Source organism: Pongo abelii, chromosome 23 (genome assembly GCF_028885655.2).
Source record: "Pongo abelii isolate AG06213 chromosome 23, NHGRI_mPonAbe1-v2.0_pri, whole genome shotgun sequence".
NCBI classification, from domain to species: Eukaryota; Metazoa; Chordata; class Mammalia; order Primates; family Hominidae; genus Pongo; species Pongo abelii.
In genome coordinates this window covers 35,555,986-35,581,209 of record NC_085929.1, presented here as the reverse complement: position 1 = coordinate 35,581,209, position 25,224 = coordinate 35,555,986, and the positions used below count along the sequence as shown (strand labels likewise).

The 25,224-nt window shown below is 48.3% G+C and overlaps 1 protein-coding gene and 1 non-coding gene across 3 annotated transcripts in view; both read right to left on the bottom strand.

Annotated features, from left to right (window-relative positions):
- KREMEN1 (kringle containing transmembrane protein 1) overlaps positions 1-25,224 on the bottom strand; it is a 95,339-nt gene that overhangs the window by 16,699 nt on the left and 53,416 nt on the right. The window contains exons 6-9 of one of the 2 annotated variants that reach the window (XM_009234221.4): positions 13,963-14,295; positions 12,804-13,013; positions 11,268-11,352; positions 9,526-9,682 (exon numbers count right to left, since the gene is read on the bottom strand). In XM_009234221.4, coding sequence (XP_009232496.4) covers positions 9,526-9,682; positions 11,268-11,352; positions 12,804-13,013; positions 13,963-14,295 — 785 coding nt within the window. Of the gene's footprint in view, positions 1-4,797; positions 9,683-11,267; positions 11,353-12,803; positions 13,014-13,962; positions 14,296-25,224 lie in introns of those variants that run through there. The other variant, XM_024239984.3, reaches the window with a different exon arrangement.
- On the bottom strand, positions 17,536-17,642 carry LOC112130679 (U6 spliceosomal RNA). The gene has a single exon (XR_002912912.1). It is a non-coding gene; the product is annotated as a U6 spliceosomal RNA (small nuclear RNA).

Below are 25,224 nucleotides of genomic sequence, written 5' to 3'. Positions count from 1 at the left end.
TTTGGTGTCCGTGAAGTTTTATGGGAACACAAGCGTGAACCATTTGTTTACATATTGTCTGTGGCTAATAACAAGGGGAGCTTGGTGGCCCCTCATCCCCCCTCTCCTCATAGAGTTGCCTGGATGGCTCCAGGGCTTGTTGGAGTCATCGAGGGTCCCAGTGGCTGGCCTGTGGTTCTGGTCAATGGATCTGAGACTGTATGGCTTGCAAAGTCTAAAATGTTTAGTATTTAGCCTTTTACAGAAAATGTTTGCCGACACCTGGCATAAATGCCTGACAACAGGTGGTCAGTAAAATGTATCCTGTTATTCGTATTATTATGACTGTTACTATTATCCCTTCTGGCCTCATTTTAACTTTCAAATAATCATGCTCATGGCTTAATGGAGAGATTCTAAACCTGAGGTCCATGGAAGGGTTTCAGGGGGCAGGGGGTCTCTGGACCCCTGCAGTTTGGCAGATGGGGTCTTTTTTGCAGGGAGAGGCTCCATCCAACCCCTGGTTCTCAAAGGGGTTTATGTCATCAAATTGGTAAAGAAGTGTAGGTTTGATCCTTCCTTGACCCAGGAAAATTGATCAACACTTTCCCTGGCCTTTCTGGAGGCCATATCCTCGAAGATGAGCTATTTGGGGGCCCACCCACTGCCTGTGTTGGAGGGACCTGCAGCTCAACAGGAGTGAGGACCCCTAGCTTTGGAGCCAGTGGTCCCAGGCTGAGTCCGAACCTTGGCGGCCCCTGGCTGGACCCCTTCTCTGACCCTCAGTTTCCTTGTTGGGTTGCGGCAAAGATGAATTCGGTAATGTCTGTTGGTCACTTGGCACAGCGTCTGGTACACAGTAGGTACTGCAGAGATGGTAGTGGTTATTAATCTTATTGTCCTTGCACATTCAAAAGTGCTTTCCTCAGCTCACTCAGACCCAGGAAAAGCTGTCCCTGTGTTTGGCTGAATTTGAGGTCTGAATACCCCTTGAGGACCCTTAATCTTTATCTTTGGTACCAGCAACTAAGGCAAGTCCACTAAACATTCACATGATCAATGTGCAAAGAAGCACGACCCTCAACGAAGTTTTTAAAAGTTCATTGACCTCATTTGAACAGAGACAATGCTATTAAGACGGAAATAGATGGGATCTGCAGCTTTGCTATTGCAAAAGCCCTGGCTGTTTCCGAGTGTTTGGTGTTTCTCCCAGAGGGGTTACTCTGGAGCTCAAGCTTGGGTCTACTTTCCCCCTAAAACGCTTCTTGTGGAGCCCCTTTTCCCAGCTCAGTCACCCAGAGCTAACGGGTTTATTCCAAAGCCCAGCAACCACCACCAGGAGTGGACAGGGTATCCTTGCAGCCAGGCTGTCCTGGAGATGGGAGTCCTGCACAGACTGGTTCATGTTCAGTCCGGCAGGCACTGCCCGCCCCCAGTTGCTGGGCATAGGCCCATTCAGCGGAGGCCTGGTGGCTCCAGACAACAGCTGGAGACCAGAAATGAAGACTTCCAGCTACAAGCAAATGTTGCTGCTTCTTAAGGTTGAAATATTCTATCCCTAAAGTGTCCCTTTCAGCTGAGCAAAAACAATCCCCCATCAGGACCCGACCTCACCACAGAGGAACAAAAGCTTCCCAGTTCTCTGAGTCCCAGAGACTGTCTGCAGTTTCAGGCACACATGGCCCAGAGGGGAAAGAAGATGGTCATGTGACTTCCAAGCCTGGAGACAAGGTCACCCTTGTCCAGCTCCGTTCCCCTTCACAGGAAGAAGAGCCTTTGACTGCCTGACAAAGGATGGGGCTGGTGCTGCCCTGGTGCTGGCTCCCGGGTGGTGGATTCTCCAATATCTGCATCTCTCAGGTTCAGGAGAACACAGGGCAAGGTCAGTGGTCCCAAGAATCTACTCAAATGGGTTTGAGGGTCTCATCCTGGCCTCATTGTCCCATAATCCCAAAGGGGTTCTTCAGGTGGGACAGTTGCACATTCTGGCTGCGTTTATTTTATTTTTCTGTTGCAGTGTAATTTGTCCCTAAGAAATTCACCAGCAAGGCCACCTCGTTTGTTTTCCACCATCCATTTCCTGCCATTAAAAATATTTTCCTTCATGGAAGGAAAGAGCTTCTAGGAGAGAGAAGGAAAGCCCAGTGAAGATAAACAGTCAAGTGAAGCTGATCTTTAAAGGGGCCATCACGGGCCGGGAGTGGTGGCTCACGCCTGTAATCCCAGCACTTTGGGAGGGCGAGGTGGGCGGATCACCAGGTCAAGAGATCGAGACCATCCTGGCCAACATGGTGAAACCCCGTCTCTACTAAAAATACAAAAATTAGCTGGGCGTGGTGGCAAGCACCTGTAGTCCCAGCTACTCGGAAGGCTGAGGCAGGAGAATCGTTTGAACCCAGGAGGCGGAGGTTGCAGTGAGCCAAGACAGCACCACTGTACTCCAGCCTGAAGACAGAGCGAGACTCCGTCTCAAAAAAAAAAAAAAAAAAAAAAAAGATGCCATTATGTTGCACCGGCCGCGGCAGCATGGGGGCTGGCTGCAGGGTGGAGGCAGAAGTTAGCCAGGGAGGGGACAGTGGTGAAGTGAAGGGCGTGGACTCCATGTCGAGGCAATGCTTCCAGGGATTCTGATGTGGTAGGTCTGGGGTGGGGCCCGGGAACCTGCAATTTAACAGAGCACATAGGGATTCCCAGGCAAGTGGTCAAATGCATCCCACCGAGAGCCACATCTCCGGTGGTAATATTCTTTAGCTGGACTGGCCTGTGCCCTCTTTTCTCAGAGAACACTATCCTAGCAAAAACTGGCTGGATGAGGGAGACTTCACCTGGCCAAGCTGTCTCCTGAGAATCTGGAACTGGGACTCAAAGCATGAGCAGTCTGTGTGTGCCGGTCAGGTTAGAAGCTTTGCTTGCCAGGCGCGTTGGCTTACACCTGTAATCCCAGCACTTTGGGAGGCCGAGGTGGGCGGATCACCTGAGGTCAGGAGTTTGAGACCAGCCTGGCCAACATGGTGAAACCCTATCTCTACTAAAAATACAAAAATTAGCTGGGCATGGTGGCGGGCACCTGTAATTCCAGCTACTCTGGGAGGCTGAGGCAGGAGAATCACTTGAACCCAGGAGGTGGAGGTTGCAGTGGGCAGAGATTGCACTGCCGTACTCCATCCTGGGCGACGAGCAAAACTCCGTCTCCAAAAAAAAAAAAAAAAAAAAAAAAAGCTTTGCCAATAGGTTCTTTGGCTTCCAAGGGAGTCCTTGTCTCCTGTCCTACCCCTGCCCACCCTGGTCCTGCCAGGCACTCCCTCACTGTCTCAGTGGATCTCAGGACACTGTCTCCCATAGCCTTCTGAGGGGTGGCCCCAACACTCACCCTGAGGATGCCAGCTGTGCTGTGCAGAGCCCTGTGCTCCTTGTGGGGTGCTCAGGCTGTCTGTCCAATGCCTGCCGGACAGCTCTGCCTCAGTGTCCCACAGGGACTGCAGTGAACTTAGCCCAAAAGGAACTCATCAGGTTTCCTCTCACACCTGGCGCCTTTTACATTCCTTATGTTGAAGAATGGCCCCTCTCTCCACTCAGGCACCCATGTCAGGTACCGGAGCACCATCCCAGACACCTCCTCATTCTTAACCCCCACCTCTATTCTAGAATGAAAGGAACATCTACCTTTGATGGAAAACATACTGCAGGTAATAATAATTCATACAGCCCAATGCCTCACAAAGGCAGGTACTATAACTGTCTCCATTTGACAGGTGAGAAAACAGGCACACAGGGCCGTGTTACTCACCCCAGGTCACATGGTGAACAGTGGAACTGGGATGTGAGCCTGAGCTACCCAGCCCCATGCACGTGCCCCTGCCCTGGGAGTGCAGTCAGCATCTCTCTCCACAGCACTGGCTTGGGGGCCCAGGCATGCCCTCAGCATCTCCTGGCTGGGCCTGTAGAGTCTCCCGACTGGTTTTCTTGCCCTCGGTCTTACCCCGCTCGGATCTGTTTTCCCAGATGCAAGGAGGAAAGCTTTCTAAACTGGGAATCTGATGTCACTCCTCCGCCGAAACCCTTCAAAGGCTCCCTGTTTTACCCTCACTGGCCTCACAGAGAATGAATGGAGGAAACTGAATCCTGGAGGGCTGACTCCAGGGCTGTGCTCCCAGCTACTGTCCCCCACAGCCTCTCTATGCCTCAGCTGTCTCATCTGCCAAAGAGGGAAAGTGGTACCCATGGCGAAGAGTTGTAGGATGTGCACAGTGTGCCTGGCGCAGAGTGGGCAGCTCATACATGGAGCTTCTGTTAGCTTCTTTCCTTCCTAAGAAGGAAAGGGTGGGGCAAGAAGGGGGTGGAGAGGAAGAACTGGTTGCTCTGAGAGGCAAGGTCAGTTCCACCTGGGATAATAATTACATAAGCACTTTAGATGCATTTTGTCAAAACAGAGCCTCCACAGCCTCCTGAGGAATAGATTCCATTACCCTTTTCAGATGGGGAAGCTGAGGCTGAGGAGTCGAGGGCCTGGATCTAGGCCGGCTCGAGCCCAGATCTCTCTGATGCAGAGCCCTGTGCTCTGCCCTCACCCTCCTTGGATGTGGGCTGCAATGCAATGGTTTTGGAGTACCTAATCTTTCAGATCTTACCAGCTGAAGGTCAGCTGTGGGTCAAAGCCGTGACAAGACTGGACGAAATTTGGAGGCGCTACTAGGAAAAAGCAAGCAAAAGGCGAGGACTGGCGCCCGAGGGAAGGTAAGAATCCCACCACAGACACCCTCTGCTCATCCCACGGTCTCTGGGGAACTCCCATAGAAATGACAGCGTAGGGCCCATCACTCTTTCTACAACAATGAGAATATTTATTTTTTCCACAAAGTAAAAATAACATTTTTTCTCTTTGTAAAAGTACCATTACATTCCATTTTCTTAAATAACAAAGTCCTAAAAATATATATTAAATTGTATACAGTGCGTCACACTTCATCTTATATTTTAAAATACATGATGTTTCTATTTTATTCTCAAAGTTGCATATTAAGAGCATATTTACAAATAAAGCCTTGTCATCCAAAATCAAAATCCCTGCTGGAAGCTGAGTTTGGATGTGGGAAGGTCTTGACGTGCACGAGCCCCACAATGGCAGCTCCGGTGCGGGTGGGGAAGGGCCTCCAGTCTTCGTGTCTAAAGACCCTTTCTTTCTGAAGCAGATTTCCCTCTGACTTTCCTCCACACCCCCCTTCTGCCTCCGTACCCAACTCAGCAAGACGGAAGACTGTGAGATGTGCCCACCAGGGGTCTGCAGGCAGAGGGTGAAGCCCTGTCACCCCTGAGCCATCCAGCCTGAGGGGAGACAGCTGTGGCTGGAAGGCTTGAAAAACACCCCACACCAGGGAAGCTAAGCTGAGACCTGGCCAGGAGGTAGAACAGTGAGGAAGGTAAACAAAGACACCAGAGGAAACAATCCAAACTCCCAAGGTAGGAACAAAAGCCGACATCAAACACCACGCAGGAGATCTGAAACCTAACGGTGCCAGGTGGTGGGGTGGGGAGCTGCCCGGCTCCGTGGGAGACCTGGCCTGGCCTCAGCAGACCAGGGAGGCAGGGTCTCGGAGGCCATCTGCGTATAAGTGCTTGTGAAGAGTAAGCGTGCAGTGCCAGGATGCATCGGGGCTGGGTGATGGCCTGGCTGGGCTGCAGGCAGATCCTGAGCCCGGCCAGGAAGGCTCCTGCCTGGGCTGACAGTGGGGCATGTGGGTGGAGCCGCACCCAGGCACGCCCGTGGGTTCTGCCCGAGGGCCAGGACAGCTGAACTTGCTAGTGCTTTGATCTCCGTGGGCTTCTGGCTGATTGGAGTCTTGAGCCAGAGCCCACTCTTCAGAAGTTAGAGCAGCCTGGTTTCCTCGCTCACGCCCAGAGGGGCCTCAAGCCTGTCCTGACATGGGGGACAGGGCGGGTGAAGGCACTCGGGTTCATTCCTACTCATTCTCTGCTTTGCAAGCAACTGGACAAACGGGGAGGAACAGGGCACCGTGTGCCTCCCGCCTGCCTTCTCAGAAGTGCCAAGGACACTGAGAAACGCTGCTAGAAACTAGGGGCCACAGCTGGCCAAGGCGCTGTCACCACGGAGAGTGACAAGATCGGCTGGTGAGGGCTCTCCTGTTGGCACATGTACCAAGAAGGCAGGGCCTGGCGCCAGCGGGGAACAGGGGTAAGGATGGCACGCAGGCCCAGTGCAGCCTCCTCCCACGCTCTGTCACCTCAGGAGAGGCTTTGGCCAGGGTGCTTTCAGAGCTTCGTCCACAGTGGTCCCCAAAACCCCTCCCCTGCCTCTCCCACAGTCTTCTGCCATGGGTTCTGACGCTGACTTTCCCAGGGTTACCCTCTTCTCGCCACCTCCAACCCCCACTTTATCTCATCTAAGGAGTTTCCTAAAAGTTCAAGTGCCACCTCCTCCATGCTCCTGGAAGCCCACATCATCTCTTCTGGAGCAGTTTCTTTCTCAGGTGTTTACTTAGCCGCAGTGGCCTTCTGTGGGGTGTCGCTGACTTTCTACCTGGTTCTAACTGAGCCCATAGCCAGGCTGCGGCAGGAGCCAGTGCCCATGGAGGCTTAGCCTGGGATGATTTACAGCCCTCCTGCCCATACGCTGTCCTGAGCCAGGTTTGGGTTTCCCGGGGCTGCTCCACGGATCGTAAGTTGATCCTAGAGGCGCTGGGCCATGCCAGGGCCAGGCAGGAAGGGAAGCTCTGGGGCATCCCCAGCACCTCCCAGGCCCTCCGAGGAAGCGCTGCCCCCACTGCAGGCTCCGACAGCACATTGGCTTGGGCATGGCCTCCCCTGACTGAGATGTGAGGAGGGCAAGGTGGGCATTTGGGCTGCAGGACACCCCAGAGGCCAGTGGTCAGTGTCAGCCCCAGGCAACTGAACAACTGCCCCCTGGCCGGGTGAACTCTTCCTGGGGCCACGTGCCACATTCCCTTTGTGCTGCACATGGATCTATTCACAGCACAGGACCCGTTGGGACGACACACACCTGACACTTGTGTTTGAGAGAGATTCCACAAACAGCATGAATAGCTTGGAGGGGAGACTGCACGTGTTGGTATGTTTCCAGCGGTCCTCCTGTGTGACAGGCCTCTTGGAGACAGAGGCCTGCGGACAGCTGCTCTTTCCAGATCAAAGCATGAAGGCTGCTCCGAGCAGCTCTGTGCCCTCAGCAGGCCTCCCACGGGGCCTGGGGTGGCAGTCCTGCCCCTGCCTGCCTGTGACACATTGCTCCATTTCCCTCCTCTGAAGGCCCCTCTGCCTGAAGCTCCAAGCACCTCTCCTGAACTCAGGCTGCCGAGTGTCACCTCTCCCTGCAGACACTTCCTGTGTGGCCCTCTTTCCTCCCAGGGGCGGCAGGTGCAGAGTGTTTCCAGAACCTCAGTAGGAGCCCCAGCAGGCAGTGGCTCAGGGCTTGGGGGAGGTAGGCAAAGTGCTGCAAAGAGGAAGCACCAAAGCCAGAGGCGCAACAATCACCCAGGCCCGAGTGCCTTGTGGAGAGGCACGCTCTGACGAGGGCCTAGGCATGGCCAGCAGAGGCACAGGCTGCTTTTCTCAGCTGCTGTTGACAAAGCCTGCTTCCAGATGGCAAGGACTTTTAAATTAGTGATGGCACTTACTCTCCCAACCAGCAGCCACTACAGCTGCAGCACTCAATCTTAGGAGGAGCTCCTTGGAGGAGCTCCAATTCCCAAACCCACCCTCTCCTGGCACCAATCTCTGCAGCCCACCTCCCTATCTAAGGGACAGGGTGGCATGGGACTGGGGACAAGAGTGCTCTCCTTCCCCACTGAGCCATTCCTAACCCCACTTGGTCCCCACAGGAGGGGCAGAGAGCACGGATGGCCCTTGGGGTGTTTTTTTTTTTTTTTTTGAGACGGAGTCTCGCACTGTCACCCAGGCTGGAGTGCAGTGGCGTGATCTCTGCTCACTGCAAGCTCCGCCTCCCGGGTTCACGCCATTCTCCTGCCTCAGCCTCCTGAGTAGCTGGGACTACAGGCGCCCGCCACCATGCCCGGCTAATTTTTTGTATTTTTAGTAGAGACGGGGTTTCACCGTCTTAGCCAGGATGGTTTCGATCACCTGACCTCGTGATCCGCCTGCCTCAGCCTCCCAAAGTGCTGGGATTACAGGCGTGAGCCACCGCGCCCAGCCCTTGGGGTGTTTTTTATCTTTTAACACGGGGGATACCAGAAGGAAGGACCACAGGCCCCATGTCTCATATACTGCTGCCTAAGGGCAAAAACACAAAATTGATACTCTCCACTCTGAACTGAGAGTTAGCTGAGCCAATCATGGACAGACTGAGGCCTGGCTCAGGTTCCATAGGACCATGAGCTGCTCAGTGGCAAGGCTGATAAATCCAATCCTGAGTACTTACTGAGTGCCCATAAAAGCTTGCAGGAGAATTTATTGCATGAGTAAATGAATGGATTTTTTTTTGTTTATTTGTGTTTTGTTTTTTTGAGACAGAGTCTCACTCTTGTCACCCAGGCTGGAGTGCAGTGGTGCAATCTCGGCTCACTGCAACCTCAGCCTCCTGGGTTCAAGCTGTTCTTCTGTCTCAGCCTTCTGAGTAGCTGGGATTACAGGCGCCTGCCACCACACCTGACTAATTTTTATACTTTTAGTAGAGACGGGGTTTCACCATGTTGGCCAGGCTGGTCTCGAACTCCTGACCTCAGGTGATCTGCCCACCTCAGCCTCCCAAAGTGCTGGGATTACAGGCATAAGCCATCACGCCTGGCTGAATGGATGTTTTATATGACCAAAGCTCTTAAAGCTTTCCCTGTAGCTCCATGAGCTATGGAAAGAAGAATCTAGAAAGAAGCCCATGTGTAAGATATCAGGTTTGATATAAATGGGGGTCACTAGATCTTATTCTCAGACCCTTCCAGGCTGAAGGAGGCCCACCCTAGTCCAGCATCTGGAGAGCAAAGCTGCCGGGGCAGCACAGACACCGCCGTCTTTACACTTCGCTAATGTCCAGGAGTCCGCACTTGTATGGGACCAGACCAACTCCCAAGAGTACCTAAGAGTTCTCCCTGTCTGGCCCTGTTCCAAGCCATAAAGACCAGGAGAAACTGATTTGTGTGTGAACAAAAATAGAGAAGAAGCAAAAAAAATTCAATGTAACTAAACCTACCCACCACCTGACAGCCATCTAGAATGTACCTGAGCCCTGTGCCAGCCATGACCACCTCTGTCATCTCAGCCTCACTGTCCTGACACCCCCACTGCTAGCTAGATCAGAGAGAGATGCAGAGAGACCCGGGCCCCAGGGCTTTGAGTCTCTCTCCTAAGTGCAACTGATGAAGCAGGAGGAATCCAGGCTCTGCCTGCCCTGGCAGCAGGGCGCGTCTTCCTAGTCTGTAGGAGGAGGGTGTCCCCGAAGAGGCCGAGGCAGAGGGAGAGGAGGGGAAGAGTCTGAGAAGAACCACAGGAGAGGCTGACCACGGCAGCCTTGAGCGCAAAGAGGGACCTCGAGTCCTAGGCACAGTGGGGTTTTTAGTCACTCACAAGGGGATTGCAGTCATCTTGTTGACTCTGACCCTTGAGTTTCTTCTTAAAGATGGAAATTGAAGTGGAAGGCTTGTAAAAAATGCTCCAGATTTCCCCGGAAGTCCCTGGTTGATGACAATCCCTAAGGTCCCCTGAAGCAGGAACACGATGGGATCTGTCAAGCAGATAAATATTTTTTCCAATAGATTAGAACAACGCACTCCAAACAGCCTACCATCTCACGAGATACTGTATCTATGAAATGGGGTGGGGCAAGGTCTTGGGAAGGACCTCACAGCCACCTCTAAAGATCTGAAGGACTAGCGTGCAGCTGAAATGTGGCCTGTGGGCATCAGGGGCTGAGGCCAAGTGCAGCAGGGCAGCATCTGCATCAGAATAACAAAGAACTTTCTAACTAGCAGAATTCTTCAAATCGGGAAAAGCCCAGCCTGAGAGATTATGGATTTTCAAATTCTTTTATTTTAAATAAAAGAACTGTCTTCAAATGCCATTTACCTGGAAGCCCACCTAGCTAAAACAAGATAAACACAAAACTTCTCTGCTTCAAGCAGAGACCCGTCTAGCCTCCGGTGCTGGCCTGGACTCTGTTCAGCCCCCACGGCTGCCTGGCAGGGAAGCTGCAGCTGATGTCAGAGGAGAGTTAGGCATGCACTTTAGGGCCTCAGCCATGCTGTCAGATGCTGGACTCTATAGGAAGCATCGGGCTCTCTTGCTGCCACAGGGGATGTGGTCAGGACTGAGCCTGAGAGGCTTCCCCAGAACATGTGAATTGTGACTTTAAAACACACATACACACACACACAGACACAGACACATACACACACACACACACATACACACATGCAGACACAGACACACAGACACACACACACACACACACACGAGGACATTATTTCCACTAAAAATTTCAAGTGTAGGGTGGAGGTGTCTATGTAAAGGGGTTCCAATGTGGCCAAAGGCAGCCTTCACGAGGCAATGGAAGAGCTCGCATTTAATGTATAAGAAGTCTGTAGCAGAGGGCAGTGAGATGGTCAGGAAAAAGACAGCTTTTAGTGGACATACATAAATTTTCAAGGAGGCTGTGAAATGAGAAGAGCCTGTAGTAGAAACCACCGGAAAGACAGAGTAGGGGTCTAGGAAAAATTAGAACGAGCTCCCCTCTAACTACACAAACATTAGTAGCATGAACAATCGCCCCTTTCCTGGAAGGTGGAACTGTTAGACTTGAGTAGCAAAATAAGGGAAGGAAATATATTTTAACCCAAATTGGTCAGAATTGAATGATAAAGCTTCCATAAGTGTCTTCAATAACTGTTTTAAAATAACTACTAAGCAATAGTTAATAAAATGTGAGAATTCTCTTCCTAAGGATGTTTCTCAATTTCTAGAAGGCATCAGGAAGTATGCATGGCATCGTCCTAGCTGTCTTCAGTCTTGCATAAAGATCTCCGTAAGGGACTAGCACATTTGCTTTTTAAGCCAGGAATGTTGCAATCCTCCTTGAAATTGTATGCCTTGGACACAGAGCAAACAAAATCCCTGAAACCTTAATGAGACTTGTCCAGTTGTACATTTCACTCTACAAAGAAGGGGGAATGTCTGCTGCCTTCTGTTCCCTAGGACTGAGGGCTTTGGAATCGTGCTCATTCTACAGTTGTAACCAGACAAATGAAGCATCATAGAAAATGAACTCTGAGCCTTCCCTTTCCTGGAATCGGGCAGCTCCCTCTTGTACTCACTTGAATGTGATGTGCAGAAGTATCTTTGCTACAATGGCTGTGACTGTGAGGATGAGGAGAGTTGCCAGACCATAGACTGTCCATCCTGCAAGTGCAAAAGACAGAGCTTACCAGACTTGTTTATGGTTGGTTTTTGAAAGGAGGTCGGCTGGAATACCCAAGTGAGTAAGTCTGGCTGAGGGGCTCCCTGCAGGCCGGTGTGGGAGGGCAGCCAGCAAACCCAGCCTCGGGAGCAGCTGACCCAGGCTAAGCATGGGGCCCAAGGTGTTCTGAATATTTCCCTTTGTTCTACAAGTCACTCTCAGGGTGAGGCAGGCAGGATGATCCAAAGTCTATTGGACTCAGAATCTAAAGGGATGACATGCATTTTGTCTCTGCCACTGGGACCACTGTGTAACCACAGATGGAGTTATGTAAACTCTTTGGGCCTCAGTTTCGTCATCCGAGGAATGAGATGTGTGACCTATGAGATGCTACCTATGAGAACCACAGCCTAATGATGCACAGGAAGTGCTGGACAGGCCCTTCTCCCTGACCTTCTATGGTGGGTCCTGCAGGGGCCCAGGGCAATTTGAAAGCCTCCAGGCTAGGTCACCACTGAGGATACTTTCTAGTTCTACCAGCTCATAAGGGCATCACTTCCTTGGCTCACTGCATCCTCAAGCTCCTGGGCTGAAGCAATCCTCCTGCCTCAGCCTCCCAAGTAGCTGAGACTATAGGCAGGTGTCACTATGCCCAGCTAATTTTTCTATTCTTTTCTTTTCTTTTTGAGACAAGGTCTTATTCTGTCAGCCAGGTTGGAGTGTAATGGTGCAATCATAGCTCACTGCATTCTTGAACTCCTGGGCTCAAGCAATCCTCCCACCTCAGCCTCCTAAGTAGCTGGGACCACACGTGTGCACCACCACACCCAGATAATTTTTTTATTTTTTGTAGAGAAAGGGTCTCCCTATGTTGCTCAGGCTAGTCTCGAACTCCTGGCCTCAAGCAATCTTCCTGCCTCGGCCACCCAAAGTCCTGGGGTTACAGGCATGAGCCACTGCACCTGGCCCTGCATGACTTTCCTTCATAGCGCTTATCATTATCTGATTTTTATTTGGTTTCTATCTTTCTCCTCTCATTTATACACCACAGAAGGGCAGGGGTTGTGTTTGGTTCACTCTATAATCCAGTACCTAGAACAGTGCCTGGCACCACTGAAGCACTTATATATCTTTTGAATGAATGAGTCAGTGAGTGAATGAATGGAGTTCTTGCAAATGCCAATGGATTTAGGGAGTTTCAATGTGGGGCTCTAGAAAGATAATCTCAATGTGGGAAAATACGGGATTAGCTGATTAGTCACAATGTACAAAAGGCACACTTGCCTAATTTTTGGAGGTGCGCACTTTTCCCTCAGGACTAAGGAACCAAGCTAGTAAGAAAATTTCCCTCAAAAGCCAGCTCAGACTATAGGTCACAGAGCCAGTATCCCAACCTGCCTCTGAATAAGAAACACCCAAGTGCTTTTGTTTTTATAACTGTCAAGAGCGCTACCTTCAACTCTGTGGCTTCCAGCCCCCATGGGTGGCACCCAGGAATTGCTACCTGGGACAGTCTGAGGTGGGTGGCTGGGGCTGGTGGTGATGACATAGAGGACTTTGGAGGACCGGGCAGCGCTGACACTGAGGTTGGCCTGCTCCGTGATCACCTCGACCACCGTCTGGTTGACAGCAGGCCTCTCCTGTGGCAGTTCTTCCTTGACGGCTGGAAGAGAAAAAGCAATTAACTGGGGACAGGGCTATGGAGACAACAAAGAGCTGTGCGGGAGGACAGCACGAGTTATGAAAAAAAGGCCTTCTTCTCTGATTCAATTCTGGGTGCAATTCCTTCCATAGGTGGGTCCCACCAGCCCCAAAACAGAACCTGTCAGGCTGTCACCCTTTAGGAGGCAGAAGGATGAACCTGTCAACTTCACAGAATGTGGCTAGTCTCATCTCAGACACCTGGGCATGGTTTACAGCTTCTCTGCCCCTGCACTTGGCAGCTATGGCTCCCTATCCCTGGAAGGTTCTCTTTTTTCCTATTGATCCAAATGCTACCTGTTCCTCAAGACTGTCCCACCTGCAGAGGGGACCTCTTCCCATGGGTCTCCTGGAGCACACACTACCTTAACTCTTCTTGAGGTTTGCTATCCAGGACAAACACAAAGTCTCAAACACCTGTGTTTCTTGTGTCCTGGCAAAGAGATGCGCTCAGCACACATATGCTCACATTACAGAGGCAGAGAGTGTGGCTCCATCTTAGCAGGGTTTGAAGATGGCATGCCAGTCTTTTGGAATTAGCTAGGATGTTTAGAGGAAGGAGGACAGACCAGATGACCTTTTGAGAACCTTCCAATTGTCCCAATCTCAGCTGTTCCTTCTAGTTATTCTGTTTTTTTAAATTCTTTTAACCCTCCCATGAAAACTGTCATTAGACCTACTAAAATAGCCAAATTGACAGGTTTTCACCTCTTTTCTGTCTCATGAAACACAAATGAGTTATGAAATGGGGGTAGGGAAGGAGCCACAGGCTCGGGGTGAACTGCAAGTTGAGTCAGTAGTTCCTGAGGCCCAATCTGCCCCGCAAGAACTGCCCAAGTCACAAGGGTGAAGAAGAGAAGCCCAAGGCGCGTGGGCCCTGAAGAACCCCCAAGGAGGCAAAGATGTCTTACCTTGGTATAAAACAGCAAATCCCTGGGCCTGATTGATGCGATCAGAGAAGAAATACAAGATGACGAAGTCCAGAGAGACATTGAAGGACAGAGGTGGGCGGCTCCTCCCGTGGAAGCGGGCTAGGACACGGTGGGTGTAGCCATCCAGAAGCTCCACCATGTCCGCCGAGTCCCTGATGTCAAATAGGGGGAAGCTGAAGTGGATGTGGGAGGCCCCCGGAACCCGGATGGTCCAGTAGCAGACCCTCCCCGTGGCATAGGTGTCAGGGAAGTCAGGGGAATAGACCACAGAAGACATGGCTGAGTAGTTCCCACCGCAGGCGCCGACGAGAGCTGTAGGAGAGAAAAAGACACCACGCCCTCAGTCTGGGCCTCTGCCACAGGTGCGCTTCCAACACCAAGGCACTAAAGCCTTCCTAACGAGCAGGATCCCATTTAGGACATTGTTTCTGTCTGTAAAACCTGACAGTCTTATGTTTCAGGATCAAGTCACAAAATGAATCGCTGAGACTCTCGACAAATGACTGTGGAGATGTTGTCCCCCCAGAGAGCTTAGAATTAGCACACAGCACAGTGGTGTGGCCTAGGTTGGGGCCGGGCTGGAGTCAGAGAGTCTGGACTTGGGACTGGCAGGGCCAAGTGATGGCAGGGGCTGCACTTTACTCGCGGGCCTCTTGCTTCTCTCAGTTTCAAGGCTGGAGAGAGCACCACCTGCTCCTGTATCACGGGAATGTGTGACGGCACATGAGACAAAGCACATGAACCACTCAGGCCGCTCTGCAGGGAAGCCACCCGATGAGGTAAAGTCGTCAAAAGAGAAGGGCTTTACAGCTCCTCGTGTGTCCCCAGTACCCTTGCAACGCTCCCATGAGGGACCATGTTTTCAAGCAGGGAAACTGCAGCACAAGAAATGACTTTCTGCAGTGAGGAAACATGCTAGATTCTGAGCACCCTGTACTGAGCACATTTGATTTCTCTGGACTCCTGTTTTTGATAGGCATGTTCTAGAAAGGGGATGCAGTGATTTCCTGTCTTACATGGTGAAATGTAAACAAGATCTTAGAACTGAAACTCCTTGGGAGGGAATGTAGGGCTAGGATTTTTTTTTTTTTTTTTTTTTTTGAGACGGAGTCTCCCTCTGTCCCCCAGGCTGGAGTGCAGTGGCGTGATCTCGGCTCACTGCACCCTCCTTCTCCTGGGTTCACGCCATTCTCCTGCCTCAGCCATCCGAGTAGCTGGGACTACAGGTGCCCACCACCAGGCTGGCTAACTTTGTTTTGTATTTTTAGTAGAGACGGGGTTTCACCGTGTTAGCCAGGATGGTCTCGATCTCCTGACCTCGTGATCCGCCCGTCTCGGCCTCCCAAAGTGCTGGGATTATAGGCATGCGCCACCGCGCCTGGCCAGGGCTAGGATTTAAAAAGCAGGCTTTTGGGGAGTTCTGGTTCCCTTTAGGATGTAGAAAACAACAAGCAGTCCGGGCGCGGTGGCTCACGCCTGTAATCCCAGCACTTTGGGAGGCTGAGGCAGGTGGATCACCTGAGGTCAGGAGATAAAGACCAGCCTGACCAATATGGTGAAACCCCGTCTCTACTAAAAATACAAAAATTAGCTGGGCGTGGTGGTGTGTGACTATAGTCCCAGTTACTAGGGAGGCTGAGACAGGAGAATTGCTTGAACCCAGGAGGCGGAGGTTGCAGTGAGCCGAGATCACGCTACTGCACTCCAGCCTGGGCAACAGAGTGAGACTGTCTCACAACAACAACAAGTGAATGCTGCTTCTATCCTAACAATGAGAAAAAGCTTAAAACTCAGCTGAGGTCTCGTGACAACCAGGGGAACTTAATTCTACAAAATCAAAGCCCCATCAAGGAGAGTCAGGCCACACAAACAGTTTCATCTTTGAGAGAACACAGGAGGAAGAAGTGACCACCCGAGAAGTAACAAGAAAGCACTAAAATTTTAACAAACTCTTAAAGGCTGAGAGTGGGCTAGTGTCTCAGCTTAGGGCAACTGGGAGTCCCAGACACAATGGGCATTTTGCACTCACTTGCGAGCTTTTCTGCACAGACCTCCACTCAGTGCTTTCACAAGTGACTCGGGTTGGCCAGCAGACCACAGTCCCCCTGAATGGCACGAGTGTGCAGGAGGTGACAGGCTGCCACTGGGGGACAGGCATGGAATACTGCCCACTTCCTTCTCTTTGCACTTGCAGGAGGGGACTCTCCTCTCTAAGAAAGTAAAAGCCTTCGGCAGCTGGGAGAGGGGAAGCAAATCCTGTTACTCCCAGGGCCACTGAAAACGGACAGAAGTAAAATCTGTTTGCCTCTAGGGGAGGGAGTAGACCTGATCTGACTAGAAAAGTCTACACCAAACACCATTTCACAAACCCAAATTTCAGCCTCCTTGAAATTCTCCTTCCTGTCAAAGTAACCAGGTGAAGATTCACTGCTTCTGGGGGAAGAGCAGAAGCAAAAGCCATTGGTCCCTGATTGCCTCGAGCCCTCTTGAGCCCAGGATCCTGCAGCCAATGCAAAGCAGAGCTCTACTACTCCTGGAGGGAGGGCAAGAAATTCTTTTCCCCAAGATCCACCACAGACGCAAGGCAGTGTTTGGCTGCCAGGGAGAGAAGAAGGTGTGGGAATGCTGAAAAGACCTCAGGCTGGTGGCCTTTTCACATCCTGTCTAAGACTGAGGACAGGGCAGGAGAACCAAGAACTACCCCCATGACCTCACCGTGAGTAGAGCCAGGTAACAAGCAGCCATAGCCTACCACTGAGGGAGGGAAAGAGAGTGGAGAAAGAGCCCCTCTGTGGCACAGGCATGTGGGAACTCCTCAAAGCTGAGGATGGAACAGGACTACTGAGGAAAACTCATGGGTACCCTAGGCTCCACACTAAGCACAAGCTGATAGCAGCCCGTCACTGGAGGAATTTAAAGCCTGATATGCATTGAGGGTAGTGATAGAAACAACCCAGCTCAACTTCTGATAGACTGGCTCAGTCCCTACACTATGCAGATCTGCCCAGGTGTAAACACTATCTCAGCCCCTAGTGTTCTTCTATACATAGTGTACGGCATTCAATAAAAAATTACAACACACATATAAAAGCAAGGGTGGGAGGGGGGAAAGACATTGTTAAGAGGTAAAACAATCTACAGAACTAGACTCAATGATGACCCAGATGCTAGAACTATCAGACAGAGACTACACGATGAATACAGTAAATAATCTACTGGAGGCGAGGCATGGTGGCTCATGCCTGTAGTCCCAATACTTGAGAGGCCACGGGAGGAGGATCTCTCGAGGCTAGGAGTTCAAAACCAGCCTGAGGAACACAGTGAGACTCCATCTCTACAAAAATTTTAAAATTAGCCAGGCATGGTGGTGTGTGCCTGTAGTCCCAGCTACTCGGAATTCTGAAGCAGGAGGATCACTTGAGCCCAGGAGGTCAAGGCTGCAGAGAGCTATGATTGCACCACTGCACTCCAGCCTAGGTGGCAGAGTGAGACCTTGTCTCTTAAAAAAAAAAATCTACTGGAAATCAAACAATATCGGAGATGAATTTTTTTTTAATTATAGAATGCTTCATGAATTTGCACATCATCCTTGCACAGAGGCTATGCTAATCTACTCTGTTTTGTTCCAATTTTAGTAAATGTGCTGCTGAAGCAAGCACTGAAGAATTCCTTTGATGGGCTTATCAGGATACTAGACACAGCTGAGGAAAGAATCAATAAACTTGAAGACAGGTCAATAGAAATTACCCCCAAATGAAACAAAGGGGAAAACAAAGTGAAACAAAGAGAACAGAGTACCCAACAGCTGCAGGACAATAGCATATGCTCAGTCTAACATACGTGTAATTGGAGTGCCAAAAGAAGAAAAAAAGAATGGAGCAGAAGAAATGTTTGAAGAGATAATGGTGAAAAATGTTCCAAAATCAATAAAAGGTGACAAACTACAGATCCAAGAATCTCAGCAAACCCAAGCAAACAAACAAAAAAATTAAAAACAAAAACAAAAGCAAAAAAAACCACACAAGACACACCTAGACACATCATAGTTAAATGTTGAAAACCAGTCTGGGCATGGTGGCTCATGCCCGTAATCCCAGCACTTTGGGAGGTCAAGGCAGGAGGATTGCTTGAGCCCAGGAGTTCAAGATCAGTCTGGGTAACATAGTGAGACCCTGTCTCTACACAAAATTAAAAACTTAGCTAGGTACGGTGGCGCATGCCCATAGTCCCAGCTACTCAGGAGGCTAAGGCAGGAGGATTGCTTGAGCCCAGGGGGTCGAGGCTGCAGTGGGCCATGACTGCACTACTGCACTCTAGCCCGGGTGACAGAGTAAGACCCTGTCTCCAAAAAAAAAAAAAAAAAAAGTTGAAAACCAAAATCAAAGATAAAATCTTGAAGGCAGGGAAGGAAGAGGAAAAGATTACATACAGGGGAATAAAGATAGAGCAGATATCTCTAAAAACCATACAAGTCACAAGAATATGGAGCAACATCTTTGAAGTACTGAAAGAAAAAAGCTATCAGCACAGAAATCAATACCCAGAAAAAATTACTCTAAAAAATGAAGGTGAAATAAAGCTTTTTCAAACAAAAGCTGAAAGAAGCCATTGACAGTCAACCTGTACTAGAGAAAATGCTAAAGGAATTTCTTTAGGGGAAAGGAACATACCAGATGGCAAATAAGAATATGAAAAGATGTTCAATATCATTGGTAATTAGAGAAATGCAAATTAAAACCACAATGAGATACTACTACATACCTACTAGAATGGATCACATTTTAAAAACATCATACAAAAGTTATCTGTAGCTGGAGAGAAAGGGGAGCAAATGAAAATCTTACATATTGTTGATCAGAATACAAAATGGCACATCCACTTTGGAAAATAGTTGGCAGTGACTTATAATGCTAAATATGCACTTAGCACATGACCCTGCAATCCCACTCCTAGGTAGGTACCCAAGAGAAATGACAACATATGTCCACATAAGCACCTGTACTTGGATGTTTACAACAGCTTTATCATAGACAGACCAATGTTTGTCAACTGGTGAATAGATGAACAAATTACGATACATCTGTACAAAGGAACGCTTCTTAGCAATAAAAAGGAAAAAAACTACTGATACAGGCAACAACATAGGTGAATCATAAAGCATTATTCTGGCCGGGCATGGTGGCTCACTCTTGTAATCCCAGCACTTTGGGAGGACAAGGTGGGTGGATCACCTGAGGTCCGGAGTTCAAGACCAGCCTGACCAACATGGAGAAACCCCGTCTCTCCTAGAAATACAAAATTAGCTGGGTGTGGTGGTGCATGCCTGTAATCCCAGCTACTCCGGAGGCTGAGGCAGGAGAATGGCTTAAACCAGGGAGGCGGAGGTTGCTGTGAGCCAAGATAGTGCCATTGCACTCTAGACTGGGCAACAAGAGCGAAACTCCGTCTCAAAAACAAAAACAAAAACAAAAAAAAAGCATTATTCTGAGTGAAAGAAGCCAGACACAAATGGTTAAATACTGTGATTCCATTTATATAATATTCTGCAAAACACAAAACTATATACAGATCAGTTGTTGCTGAGGAGTTGGGTTGGGGAAGGGAACTGACCACAAAGGAGCAGAAGGGAACTTGTGAGGTGATTAAAAAAAAAAAAAAAAAAGTCCTAATCTCGATTGCTTATATATTTGTCAAATCCTACTGAAGTATACAACTGAAAGGGTGATTTTTACTTTATGTACATTATACCTAAAATTAAAACCTAATTTAAGAAAAAATCAAGCTTTGGAGAAAGACTTCTGGGTTCTAATCCTGACTTCACCGTGTACTAACTATGAATTTGAGCAGGTTACTAAACCTCTGTATATCTCAGTTTATTAATCTATAAAATGAAAATGATAATAGTTTCTCTCTCATGGGGTCATGAGAATTAGCAGGAGTAATGCTTATGAAGTGTTCGGTGTAAGATATGACACACAGTATAAACTCAGTAAGTGTTGGGTATTCTATTTTTACCATTATTTGAAAAGAATAAAGTATCCAACTGAAACTGGTATTTTTCAATAGCAAGGGCAGACCTTAAACCTAAAACTTTGGATTCCGTGCTGACAGCATATTTAATTCAGCAATTTTGAGAACAAACAGATGATCTTTATGATGGATTATTAAAATTCAGTGATAATCCAACAGGAAACTTGAAATATAGTAGTCAAGACCTTATTTTTTTGAAGGAGAGATTAGCCCAACATATACAATCTGGGTGAGTGGAGGGCCCAGGATAGACCTGGGCAAGCCCTCCATGGCAGGGGGCCGGTGTCCTGCCTTCTGTGATTCTCTTCAACCTTCCTGCTCCTCCTCGATACTAGCTGAGTCCATTACTTTGGGAAGAAGCCTCAGGCACTAGTCAGGACAGGCAGCTTCCCTGAACCCCAGCTGAGTGCTCCACTTCCAGACAGGAATGATAATGGGCGTGTCTCAGGAAACAAACCTCAGCCAAATGGGTCCCAGCCATGAATCAGATTCCACTCAGGATGGAAAGGTTCTACTCTTTCTTGGCACCCAAGAAAGAAGGCTGGTACCATATTTCATCAACTCTAAGGGATACACTTTAATCTTTTAAACTGGGATATATCTTTTAGTCAATGCATGTCATTGTTAAACTGAAAATATTTTTTTCCCTTAATGGTGTATAAAATAATGTTGCACCTCAGAATTGAGGCATCTTAGAGTCTATGAAATGCAATTGCTAACACAGTCCCAGGAGCCAGATCCTACCCATCCTTAGACCAATCACTTTCACAATTAATCTCTTCCCTTCCCACTAAAATAAAGGTTCCATGAAGGCAGAATCTTTATCTGTGGGAACTTGGGCAAATTATTGAACTTTTATGAGCCTCGGTTTTCTCATCTGTAAAATAAGCATAACAGTACCTGCTTCACAGTACTGTGAGAATTAAGGGAGACAACGCATGTAAAGTGAATAGCACAGGGTCCTGTCAATGATAAATGTTCAACTAATGCTACAAAATAAGGTCCAATCCAGATGACTGACCCCTCCCTTCAGGGCCTAGAAGCCAAGGGAGTCCCAACAGGCTAGCCTGGGTAGTTCCTGTAACCCACTGTTGACTCTGGCCTACATGTTCTTCTGTTTGGTTAATTCAATAAATTATAATCCCTAGGGGTAGCAGAGGCTATGAAGCCCTCGTCAGTGTTGTGTTTGCACACAGTACACAGCTCACCTCTGTGACCTCTCCAAGTCCATGACAGCTTGCTGAAAAATCAGCCAGAGAGTCTGTGACAAACTACTTGATATGGCAGTGATGACTGAGCAGACAGTTTCTGCCAGCTGCCCCTCACCCTCCACCCCCACTACCCCGTCGTCTCTCTTCCAAAGAGCAAACACAGCCTGAGTGCTTCTACTGCAGAGGAGCCTGGGTGCTCCTCTAATCAGCAGAGGACAGGAAGACGTCGCTGACACTCTGACTGAGACCCACATGCGAGCCACACTGGTAGCAGGGCCTCATGTTCTGGGAGACAGACTGTAACCTGGTCGTTTCTCCATCTAACTTCTCCAATATCTTTAGGGAGACATCTTCACCCTCCCAAATCATGGGACAGTCTGTGGTCACCATTTCCAAAGTGCTCAGCCTTGTTCAATGAGTCATAAGGATTTCCATGAGGCGGTACTTGAGCTGTTCAAACTATTTTACTCTCTACTAGATGGACCTTTTTTTTTTAGAGGGAGTCTCACTCTGTCGCCCAGGCTGGAGTACAGTGGTGTGATCTCGGCTCACTGCAACCTCCACCTCCCGGGTTGAAGTGATTCTCCTGCCTCAGCCTCCAGCCTAGAATTACAGGCGTGCGCCCCTGTGCCGGCCTCTAGATGTACTTTTAGAGATTATTTATACAGTGCTGCATTTTGTACCTTTCTCAGCAGAGCAATGGGGTGTGAGTTACAGAACTGGCTGCTGTCAGGGGTCCTGTAGACCACAGGCATCTGGGCCTCTGGAGGATGGCGTGAGCAGCCTCTCAGAATGCCAGCCTTCTTAGTCCTTGAGCAAATGCAAGCCAGAAAGGGCAGCTTCTGGAGAGCTGCACAAGGGGCCAATGTGGTAATAATCAGAACTGGGCATACTTTGTTCATGTAACTTTAAAGCATAAAACTGGACCCGTTATTATGATATATTTTACTATTGTTAATAAAAGGGATTCTAGCTGCTGATAATAGAAAAATTTCAAATGTGGCAAACCAAGGTTTGAATCCTGGCTCTGGCACTTATTAGCATAGACAAATTACTTCATCTTTTGATCCACAGTTTTCTTATCAACAGGATTGCTATAAGGATTAAATAACATAAAATACACAAAAGCACTTGGCATCAAGTCTAGCACATGACAAGCACTCAGTAAATAGCAATAATTGTTTTATAATTAATTCACTTCAGTGCACCTTTATGTGAGGGCCAGTACTCTTTCCTAGTAGTACCAAAGATGCTACTTGGTGTGCACTTTAGAGACTATTTCCACAGTGCTGCATTTAAAATTTAATCCAGATTATTTCTACTTGACACCTCCAGTAAAGGCACTATACTAAAGAAAACATACTTTTATTTACCACAGCAGATGCCCAATAAAAATGTGCTAATTCAAAGATTGTCTTATAAAAACCACCTTCTAGGCCGGGCGCGGTGGCTCACGCCTGTAATCCCAGCACTTTGGGAGGCCGAGGTGGGCGGATCACGAGGTCAGGAGATCAAGACCATCCTGGCTAACATGGTGAAACCCCATCTCTACTAAAAATACAAAAAAATTAGCCGGGCGTGGTGGCGGGCGCCTGTAGTCCCAGCTACTCTGGAGGCTGAGGCAGGAGAAAGGTGCGAACCTGGGAGGCGGAGCTTGCAGTGAGCCGAGATCACACCACTGCAACTCCAGCCTGGGCGACAGAGCGAGACTCCATCTCAAAAAAAAAAACAAACTACAAAACTACATTCTATTTCTTCTTGATCTAAAATCCACCATTTTAGCCATTTTAAAGTACAGATGTTCCTTGACTTATAATGGGGCTATGTCCTGATAAACCCATTGTAAATTGAAAATATCAAAGTCAAAAATGCATTTAATACCCTGATAAACCTACTGTAAAGTAGAAAAATCATCAGTTGACTCTCCTAAGTTGGGGACTATCTATATATGAATCAGTGCTATTTAGTATATCCACAATGTTATACAATCATCATCCCTATCTAATTCCAGAACATTTTTATCACCCTAAAAAGAAAATCCGTACCTATTAAGCAGTCACTCCATATTCTTCCCCTTCCCCTAGCCCTTGGCAACCCGGAATCTGGCTTCCGTTTGTGTGGATTTGCCTATTCTGGACATTTCTTATAAATGGGATCATAAAATATGTAGCTCTTTGCATCTGGTTCTTTCATTTAGAATAATAGTTTCGAGGTTCATCCATGTTGTAGTATGCCTCAGTACTTTATTTATTTTTATGGTTGAATAATATTCCATCATATGGATATTCACTTTGTTTATCCATTCATCAGCTGATGGACATTTGGTTTGCTGCCTCTTTTTGGCTATTATGAATAATGTTGCTAGGAACATTGGTATGTATGTTTTTTGTGGAAACATGTTTTCAGTTCTCTCAGGTATATACCTAAAAATGGAATTGCTGGGTCATACAGTTACTCTCTGTTCACGTTTTGAGGAAATGCCAGACTGTTTACTTTTTTTTTTTTGAGATAGAGTCTCGCTCTGTCGCCAGGCAGAGCGCGATCTCAGCTCACTGCAACCTCCACCTCCTGGGTTCAAGCGATTCTCATGCCTTGGCCTACCGAGTAGCTGGGATTACAGGCATGTGTGCCACCACAACCAGCTAATTTTTGTATTTTTAGTAGAGATGGGGTTTCACCATGTTGGCCAGGCTGGCCAGACTGTTTTCCAAAGCAGCTGCACCATTTTACATTCCCACCAGCAATGTATGAGGGTTCCAATTTCTCCATATATCTGCAAACACTCATTTTCCATTTTTTAATTGACACTGCATTCTATTTAAAGTCAAAAAACAGGTAGTAAACCCTCGCACTACTCCTCTTTCCTCTCTAGCACCTCTCTAGTGGCTTCTTGGCAGTATGAATCCCAGCAAGTTATTTATCCTGTCCATGTCATGTGGCTCTGTTCTGTGAAATGAGAGTAATCACAATAACCCTTACTTCAGAAGAGTGCCAAGAGAACCTAATGTGATAATTTAGATAAGACCTTCATGCATACTAGGTACTCAAGAAACATTTATTTCCTTTGTTTTTTCACTTAAGAGTATACCAGGCATTTTGCAAGTTCAGAAAACTTACTCTCCTGAGTTACAGTGTTAAGGCAGAGAATCTTATAATAATGAACTCTAGAATAAAAGGTTAAATAGATGTGCAGTGCATAGTTATTTGCCAACTAAGCATTAGCAAGATTCCTTAATCATTAGCCAAAGTTCAGTCTTTAGCCAAAACAAAGGTATCAAACTAAGCATTGGTCTGGACATAACAGGATGTATAGGAATCAACTGGCAGTCTCCAATGGGCACACTTAGCTAAAAAAACCAATTGACTTCAATTTCTGTTCACTAATCCTGTCTTCCCACCCCAAATACAAACACACTTTAGACAGTATCTAAGCTATAACATGTAAAAGGCTCAGTTATAAACCTTGGCTGGGTTTTATAGTCACCATATATATAGTGGCTGAATTGTGTCCCCTAGAAAGGTATGTTCAAGTCCTAACACCTGGTACCTGTGAATGTTATGTAACCGAGTTAAGATGAGGCTATACTAAATTAAGGTGGGCCCTAAATCCAATGATTGGTTCCTTTTAAGGAGACACACAGAGACATGGGCACACAGACACACGCAGAGGGGAGATGGCCATGTGAAAGAGAAGGCAGAGACTGGAGTGGTGCAGCCAACAAATGCCAAGGATTGCCCACAACCACCAGAAGTGAGGAGGGCTTCCCTGGAGACTTTGGAGAGAGCACAGCCCTGCTGACACCTCGGTTTTGGATTTCTAGCCTCCAGAACTGTCAGAGAATGAATGTTTGTTGTTTTAAGCCACCCAGTTGGTGATAATCTGTTATGGCAGTCCTAGGAAACTAATAAACCATATGTCATTTTTGCTCAAAACTAGCCATGCTGCTTGGTTGAGATGCCAGTAGCGCACCTCCTCTAGCCTAAAGGCCAAAGACACCAC